At 35.9% G+C, this 9,705-nt stretch overlaps 1 protein-coding gene across 1 annotated transcript in view; it reads left to right on the top strand.

The window, feature by feature from the left end:
* Positions 1-9,705, top strand: part of SLIT2 (slit guidance ligand 2) — a 114,543-nt gene that overhangs the window by 64,178 nt on the left and 40,660 nt on the right. Inside the window, exons 19-23 of the mRNA XM_027902066.1 lie at positions 1,513-1,581; positions 3,953-4,024; positions 4,247-4,318; positions 6,050-6,121; positions 8,476-8,639. Of these exons, the coding sequence (XP_027757867.1) occupies positions 1,513-1,581; positions 3,953-4,024; positions 4,247-4,318; positions 6,050-6,121; positions 8,476-8,639 (449 nt within the window). The remainder of the gene's footprint in view (positions 1-1,512; positions 1,582-3,952; positions 4,025-4,246; positions 4,319-6,049; positions 6,122-8,475; positions 8,640-9,705) is intronic.

The raw sequence follows: 9,705 nt of genomic DNA, 5'->3' as shown, positions 1-9,705 counted from the left end.
ACAGAAGGAAAAGTGACAGCAGAACTTCAGCTGTGGATATGAGGAGAGCAGAATTCAGGCTGCTCAGGGAAGTAGTGGGTAAGATCCCCATGGGAAATGTTTTTGAAGGTACTGGAATTCATCAGTGCTGGTCACTTTTAAGTACCACCTGCTAAGAGCAAAAGAACAAGCATTTTGAGAATATCAAAAGTGAAGTAGGTGAGGCAGAAGGCTGCCTGGGCTAAGCAAGGATCTTCTGGAGATAAGGCAAAAATGTAAAGTGTATGTCCAGTGGAAAAAAGGTCAGGTAAAATGGAAGGAGTATAGAGGTGCTCCTTACCACTGTGGGAAGAAAATGGATGCAACCAAAGCCTGACTGGAGTTGAAGCTGGCCAGTACTGTTGCACCATGCATAAAGACATGAAGCTCAATTTAAAATTAAAAATGTCTCTCTCAAAGGCCGCTCATAACTCAAGCATGTTCCAAGTATTTGGATGGCTAAAATATCTTATTTGTATTGGGGTAATGAAGGTGCAGTTTTCACTTGGGCTTTGGGAGACATAAGTAATACCACCATCAGCAAGTCATTTGCCCCAGTTGAGAAACTAAAGACCTTTAATCTTGCCACACTCTGCTTCATTTCAAAGAACCAGGTAAATTCAGCACTTCCTATTATCTCTAAACTACTTGCCCTGGTTACATGAACTCCTCCTCCACTCCTCCTTTGCTATGTCTGGCTGCACACAGGGAGCTTTTTCGGCAAGGCTTGTTGCCATCCTTCACCTGTAACGTGGGTGCAGATACAGTTGGATGGCTCTGTACCCATTAACTAAGGATGAACAAGTCTGTTATTGAGAATTATCAGCATGAGAGAAGAGTGAGCAATATAATAGAGGAGCTGTGAACGTACAAGGGGGGGAATCTAACTTTTCCAGTGAAGAGAAAATTATGACTGTCTTTAGTCCCTCACATACTCCATAGGAAGAGGATTGTGGTATGTTAATTACTCATGTATCATGGGATACAGGGATAAGTTAGGGAAGGTGACCTGAACTACAGGCATGACAAATGAATTTGCTATTACAGCTAAGACCAGACCTTGCTGTTTCAGCTGTAAAAGACTATTTTTGTAATGTAAGGATCTGTTTCTATTTACGTGAGCTCAAAATCCACACTTAATGTGACTTGCAGAAATGAGATTTACTTTTCAGCTGTAGGTATGTGGGAAATGGAGATGATAAAGACCTCATTTTGCAGAGTCTTTATGAAATAATAGAAACTATTATGTAACAGTTGGGGTTTATTGCTCTTCATGCTATTAAATATATATGATACAGTAGCATTTGGATCTTAGGCTACAGATCCTCAGTTGTGTCTCTAAAAACCAAAATTTGTAAGCAAGCTTTCGTATGAAACAGATATAGTATGTGTTCATTTGCTATTAACTTTACTGTTGGATTCTGAGATAAGTGGATGAAGATGCTACTATTTTAATGAAATACATAATGCTATTTTTTTATTTTCCTCTTTTAGTTATTTGGATGGAAATCAGTTTACCCTTGTTCCTAAAGAGCTTTCCAACTACAAGCATTTAACACTCATGTAAGTAGTTTTAGAGCAACTTTCTCTACTGGAATTAAAAACAAAACAATCCAAAATACCCTACTCAACTATACCTGATTTTATGTATAAGAAAAAGCCTATAAAATGTATCATATATTTCAGCAAATATAATACCCAACCATGTTTTATAACTGTGGGTATTTTATTCTACTTATCACTTCTTACATATAATAGACTTGTTCACATTTTATGAACAGGGGTATTTCATTCCAGTGATTACATCACAAAGTAAATAACCAGAAATTATAGTTACCCGCAAAAGAGACATAAGATCTTATAAAGTCAGGGTAATTAGAGTAAGGTGTTAGGGTAATACAGCATTTTTTAACACAGCTCATGAAAACACTAGAGTGATTTAATTTACACAAGAAGCATTTGGTGATATGCTTTGCTCCATTCTATGCTTCATATAGGAATGCCACATATTCTGTTTCTACCACAGTATGTGGTTTTCATGACTCAAGAAGAAAGCTCGTCTAAGATGCCTTACTGACAACTCCATCGCTGACTCACTATGTGACTTGAGGCAAATCATTAGTTGTTCTAGAATTTATTACCTCTGCTTCATGCATCGTATGAATATGATTTCTGTACCTTCTAAGTGTATAGTGAGAGAAACAGGAAGACATAGATGTAAGTGGCTGTAATTCCATGGTCTTTGTCAGGACTATAAAAATTTATACCAGCTGAGGTTGAACTGTGTTACACTCTGAAAGCAGTTTGTGGTTTCACTACAATCAGAATGAAAAGGAGAGGGGAGTAGCAGAATCCCTTAAATTTCTTTTTGACTGGGTTTAGAGCTTTGCTGCAAAATCTGAAAATGGTTTGGCATTCAAAAACAAGAGATTGATTTAATTTATTTACCTCATGCTAGATAAAAATAGTCACAATCAAAATTTTTTTTAAAAAAAGTAAAAGTATTTTACAAATATCCTGTTTTTCAAATAACACCAGGAAAAAAAAACCTTGCAATATTCTCAAATGCATGCAGTGTAGAACCTGTAGCAAATCTTTGTGAATGTTTAGGGAAGTTATACAAGATCTATTTTGCAGCACACATAAAGTACATACTTTGGAACCTCTGTATTAGAAATAGTGGACTGTGTGCAGTAAGAGTATCAGTGGAGACTGGATATATGTCTAGAGATGAGGTTAATTAGAAGCAAACTTTCAAGGCTTCCATCACAGAGATTAAGTACTCATGGTCTAGTCTTCATGATTGCAGCCAGAAATTGTGTAACTACCTCCTAATCACAAAACTGACGCAAACAATTTAGCAGGCAAATGTAATGCAATAAATTAGAGCTGAACAATAAATAAAATGCAAATGAGTATTAACAGTCTCCATTTATAAGACCTGTGGGGCACATTATTTTAAATTCTTCTGAATGTTTCCTCACACTGCTGTTACAAGGTTGAGAATGTTCTTCAGCTGTGTTTGAAAAACAAGACCACTATGCATAGTCCTTTCATGGCCAAAGAATTACATACAAGTCTCCTGAGTTCCAGATTAACAAGGAAATTTGTTTGGTTTTAACTTTCTCTTTTGAATAGCTTTATTATACTTGCCTAATATATTTATTGTTATGAGTCATTTGTCTTTCATGAAAATTTCAAGCAGAGAAATATGTGTATTGCATATCTATTCAACCATGCTATTAAGTTAAAATATCAAGGCCCCCTCAGAAACAAAGGCAGTATTTCACCACAAAATACAGTAAGCAGTAGTGAAATAGTCAACATAAAATGAAAAGCATAATATGAGAATAAAGAGAAGGCAGTATTCATATTTAATACAGCTTCCATGAAGCTACCATCATACCACTCCAGCTCTCAACATCCTTGTGCTTTAGATTTTATTCATTAGAATATTGACGAAGAAAGATGTTAAGGCTTTCTCTATAAATCTTAGATAGAATTCTTTACAATAATAGCTCTGGGCTTTAATGTATTCAGCATGTAAGTGTTAAGTAGAGTATTAGATGATTTTTACTCAGGTGTCATTAGGGACATGACTAGAATGGCTTCCACTTTAAAACATCACTTTCATTTTTGTACTTCAATTCATGTAGGATTCCATTATTAACTTGGTAATATGATGGACTGTTGTATAAGAATGCATTGGGCTGCTTTTTCATCTATGTTGAAATGAAAATGCTTTTCAGTGTTCAAGCTAAACAGTTGCTGGGCTTGTGTATGGCATGTGAAAATAAAAATAAGTGCTGCTTTAAATACTGATATCAATGATGATACTACTTCTACTAATAAAGATAATGTGTCTGTCAGTTTAACAGTGTTTCAGGACTGAGTCAGTCATTTTAAGATCTGAATTTCTGAATTTATTTTTTAGAGATTTAAGTAACAACAGAATCAGCACTCTTTCTAATCAGAGCTTCAGCAACATGACCCAGCTGCTCACCTTGTAAGTTAAAACATGTATCAGTGACTTTGAAAGCATTACAGTGGGGGTTTTTTGTCTTGGGAATGCTGGGCATTTAGTTGATATTAAAGCTTGCTTGTTTTGGAGGCTGTAAAATAACTCATTTTCTAATTAGCTATGTGTGCAAAAGCTGATTTTGGTCATGCTCTGCATTGTTTACTGAATGACTGATATACTTGGTGACAGTATTTTATATGTTTTCAGAATTCTTAGTTACAACCGCCTAAGATGTATCCCTGCACGGACTTTTGATGGGTTGAAATCACTTAGGTTGCTGTAAGTATTATTTTTAATCACTGCTATTTTACAGAATTTTTATTCGTGTACAGCAGATAGCAGATCTGTAGGAAGTTTGTAGCTTTTAAAACTTGTCAAATATTTGAAAAGTGATAAATACATAGCCTTAAAAATATAAGTGGCTTCATTCTTGGGAATTATAATCTCAAAATGCTTTACAATAAGTTCTGTGACCCTGGAGAACATTTTATATACAGACATACACTTTTTCTGCTTTTTGATGTTGGCTGTTTTCCTTTTTTTTTGTGTTATGTTCTTCCTCGTTATAATCACTAAGGTCTAGTACAAATGCCATATGCATATATACCCATATATCGGTATATATGGGAGGGGTTTGCAGTTGAATTTTGAATATTTTATTCCAGCACTAAATTTCCTTCTATCTTATTTCATTTAATGTGGGAGTATTTCCAAAACAATGGCATCATGGTTAACTATTGAAAAACAATAACATTGCTTTTTGGTTCCAAGAAAACTTTCCATTTTACCACTAAGAAAAACATGGTTGAAAGGCCATAGAAAGGGACAAAGGAAAATAAAGAACAGTCAGTCCAATTTACAGCTTCAGTTTGTCATTAAGAAAAAAGCCTGCTAAAAATCTTTTTCAAAAGTCCCCAGTAGAACATGTAATTTTAGCTTTCATTTGGGTAATTTATAACCATTTAAGAGCTTAGTTGGATTGATAATGGCCAGTCTTTGCGAACGAAGAACCGGGGAAGGTCTTTACACCTTCCAGCCTGCGCATTGGATTTTTTTAGGTGAGACACAGTGTGCGCGGAACTGAGCCCACCTTTTAATCCTGAGGTTCATCTGCCGGGGCCAAGCGAGCTTGGACGGTGGCAGCGAGGTCCTCAGGACGTAGATGGATTGCCTTACAGGGCTAACAAGCTCCATCTGCTTGGCGAGTGGCCCCAACCGGGAATCGAATCCGGGCCTCGGCAGTGACAGCGCCGCGTCCTTAACCACTAGACCACCAGGGCTCCCATTTAGTTGGATTAAATGTCTCAAGTATGGCATTATTTAAGTGTGCTCTCGTAACTTCAGTTATTTAATATAAATATGGATAATTTCAAGAGCCATAATTTTATATGTGTTAGATATTTGTGTAACTGAATGAATTTGTAGAAAAGGAGTGATATTTTTGTGCAGGTTTGCTACAGGAGAGATAACATTATTCCCAGTACTGATGCTTAATGAAGTCTTTCATTCTCTACCTCTGCTATCAAACTAGGACAACAGCCTTAATACTTATAGTAATGAACAGTCAATACCTGTATTTTCCACAAATCCATGAAAGATTTAAAAGAACATATGAACGTAATTAATGAGAATTTCAGGGAGTTGCAGAAAAAGAATTAATAACTCTTCTGCTATCTCTAAATCCAATCAGTACTTTGCAAAAGTATTCCTACTTTGTTAACTTCTATTTGTTAATTTTAAAATAATCACAGTATTTACATTTCTTATGAAAACTCAGGATGCAAAAAATCAAATTACAAGTAGGCTGCCATTTAGAGCTTCAAAAAAACCCCAAACAGCTGGAAACACCAAGGAACTGGAATTGGATGAAAAAAACCTGAAAAGCTGAAAACTGTTTACAGAAATGAAATTTGCCAAGTTTGTTTAATTTGCCAATTTGTTTAATGAAATTTGCCAAGTTAGCCAGTTGATTTTTATGCGTATATATTATTGTATTTATTTTTTTTTAAGGTCTTTACATGGCAATGATATTTCTGTTGTTCCTGAAGGAGCCTTTAATGATCTTTCAGCATTATCACACCTGTGAGTATTCAGATGTTAAGTGTATCTTTTGTTACGTTTAGCAAATTTCCTGTAATAAAGACAGATCGCAAAGGATTTCTCTGGAAGAAGCTTAAGCATCTCTAGAGGCAGGGGACTAGCCAGAGAAAAATCCTGGGCCTCCTTCTGGGCTGCAAATTGAACTTTTGTGCCATGTGCCCTAATGGCAGCGAAGGCTAAGGACACCCTGGGCTGAATTAGAAAGTGAGCAATCAGGGAACTGATCACTCCCTTCTGCTTGGCCCTCCTAAGGCCACATCTGGAATATGTGTTCAGTTTCTCCAGCACAAAGCAGCGTGGGACGAGCAGTGTGAGCTGTGAGGAGAGTCTACAGGAGCTGGGCTTATCTAGCCTGGAGAAGGAGATGCCAAGGAGCTATCTAAATCTTTAAGCCTTTGAGAATTACAGCAATGTTGGAGACAGTTTTTTTCTCTGACTTGCACAGTGAAGAATAAGAGTAAACCATCACAACCTGCAATAAGGAAAATTTGATTGAACGTATTGAAAAATTCTTCACTGTGAGGATGGTTCAGCTTTGGAACAGGTTTCTCAAAGAAGCAGGAGAATCTCCATCCCTAGAGATTTTCACTGCTCAGCTGGACACAGCCCTGAGCAACCCTGACTGAAAGTAGCCCTGCTTTGTGCAGGAGGTGAGACTAGGTGACTTCCAGAATGCCCTAAATTATTCTGTGATTCTGTGTTGGTGTCTGTTAAGTTGACATTAAACACATGACATCTGATTTCAAAATATAGTTGGAGTCAATGCTTTTCCAGTTTTTAATTTTCACTGGGAACCTAGATTAGAACAAACTGCCTTCTGCAAATCTTGTTGTGTTTATGAGGAATAAGTTGACTAGTACCTTTAGATGTATCTGGGATTTTAAGTTTCTGAACAGCTGCAGTTATTAAAAATCTAGTTATCTATTTGTGATTCACTGTTGGACATTACTCAGAAATTTGATACTGATTAAGCTTTCAGTTGTTGATAATTCATTGAAATGCTACTATTCAACTAGCTTATCTGCATGAAGTAACAGTAAAATTTACATCAGTTTGATTGGTATTGCTGGTATTTTCTTCTTAATGGCTGCTAACATTCTGATTTTAGCAGGGCAATTGTGTTATCTCAGTTCAGGCTACTGTTGACTCCGGTATATATGGACTGGAAAAATTGTAGGTTTCTTCTTGCATGGGAAGTTCCCTGTCACTAAGTCTTATTTTTGTTACTGCTCTGACTTATGCCTGACTGAACAAATATGTATATAATCTTGAGTTCAGCTATAATGTAGCAAAATTATGAGAGGCCTTCCTGCTCAGTGGGGCAGAAGAGAGTGTTTTGGCACTGGTAGTTTCTATTGGCTTTACTTGCCACAGACTTTCTTGTAGCTCTAGAAGACCCACTGATCCAAAGCTGTGGCCAAATCAAAAAAAAAGTACTAAAACATCTGGAGAAGGAGAACTTTCTAATACTGCCATTTGACAGCGTTTGCACATGTCGATATTATCTGTTCAAGATTATTGTATTTCTTAAAAGGAACATAAGTACATCTTTATAGAACAGCACAATGCTTCTGTCCTCCAAATTAACTGCACAATGTCTCATTGTTCTCAGAGTTTTAAGAGTATTTATAGTTTCTAGCAGAGAAAATGAACACTTAAAAAGCTCTTACAGAAATTAATTCTGAAAATCTCCAGATAAATTTTATTTCATTAAAAAAAATTAGAAAGATCATAATTTAAAGAAATGGATATACTTTCATAAATGAGGTAATTCTTATGGAACTAGCACAAGTAGTTTATTTACTTGTGCAGCAGAGAACTCTTACAGAATTCTGCATATAGTTGTGAGTTCAGTGGGAGAGCTCCAAAGAGGAAATAATTAAATCAAATTTGGAAGCTTAGAAACAGATGGTTTGTACCAGCCTGGGAGCCATAAACTGAAAAGGAAAAATATCAGGGCGCAACTCTTTGGACTTGCCTTGGCTGCTTCAAAAGAAATGCTTTATTCTTGCTAACTTAATTTCCCAGTATCAGTTTCATTTTGTTCCTGCAGCTGATCTTTGCCATTACATACCAGTGGTGAAACACAAGCTCACCAAAGTTCACACCTAATGCACTTAAGAGTAGTGAGGTTTCTGGATCAAGTTTACTGATAGAACTATCACTTCTTGATCCAGAACCCAAATCCAGACACTTACTGCTCTTACAGGCATTTTAGTGGTGGGAGAGTAGGTTTGTAATTTGAACGGTTTTTTACCCACCTGTTTTCTGGATTTTCTTTTAAAAAGTAACCATTTAAAACTCGATTTCCTTTTTCATTTGTCTATTTTCCGTAGGGCTATTGGAGCAAATCCTCTTTATTGTGATTGCAACATGCAGTGGCTGTCTGACTGGGTAAAATCAGAATACAAAGAACCTGGTATTGCACGTTGTGCTGGTCCTGGAGAAATGGCAGATAAACTTCTTCTCACAACTCCTTCTAAGAAATTTACTTGCCAAGGTACTGTTGCTATTTTTTTCTCTTTGAAGGGTCGATTTTGAATTTTTACAAATGGTTGATCTGTGAATTAAGACTGTTGTGTGCTCTAAACACATTTATTATAGCATCTTCACTAAACCTTGTCTTCATTGCTCCTCCATTCTTAGGGTTGTGGCCATTGGTTCCATTCAGAAACTGCATTTATTTTAAAGATTTCATTGCCTATATCTTTTAAAACAGATGGAGAAAAAAAGTCTTTGGATTTGCAGTACAGTATTTCTCAGTATATGGTGTACAATGTACTTTGTTCTGCCTCAGTCATGAACTACAGTTTAAACATCTACACTTCCCTTGGCCTTTTTCCTTCCAACCATTTACAGTAAAAACTGTAAATACATCTGTACTCCTTGCAGTCTGAAATTAAATGCATCAGTATTTCCAGAATGCTTCCTCTTATATTTCAGAAGAAAACATCTTAAAAAAAAAAAAAAAGACAACAAGAAAAAAATAAATAAAGGAATGTGATAATTTCTATAAAAGCCTCATTCTAAAATGTTGTTAAATGAGACAAGTTTCTCAGGATGTGTATGCCCATGTTGGTGCCAGTGTTGTTGGCATTTATATCACAACTCATATTAATGTCAATTCTTAGATTCTTTTTCTGAACGGTACTATTTCTTTTTATAAAAGTACCTTTTTTACTTACATCGAGTGAGAACTTGGTTTGTGTACTATTTAATCTTTTTCTGTTCCATTCATTTCTCCATTCTTAACTATTTTGAAAACACTCAAAACTGCTGCTGCAGCCTCGTTTTTCATGGTCCTTATTTGGAAATATTGAAACCCCAATTAAAAAAAAAAATTGTCAGCCGTTACTAAGCTCATAGGCATTGGATAAATATATGGATAAATACGATCTTTAATCTTGTATTAACTTATTCTCAGTGTCTCAGGTAATCTTCAGGCTGTTTTGATTTATTCATCTGTTAGCGTATCTTCAAATGTGAGCTTAAACCCCTTGTGATTTTGATCTTAAAAAAGCAGTGAGACTTTGTCAGATTATGTCTCCTTTAAAGTTGTTCTTTAC

This window comes from Empidonax traillii, unplaced genomic scaffold (assembly GCF_003031625.1).
Source record: "Empidonax traillii isolate 1590-97213 ecotype Southwest subspecies unplaced genomic scaffold, ASM303162v1 scaffold834:size519909, whole genome shotgun sequence".
Classification (NCBI taxonomy): domain Eukaryota; kingdom Metazoa; phylum Chordata; class Aves; order Passeriformes; family Tyrannidae; genus Empidonax; species Empidonax traillii.
This window is presented reverse-complemented; position numbering and strand designations above follow the sequence as displayed.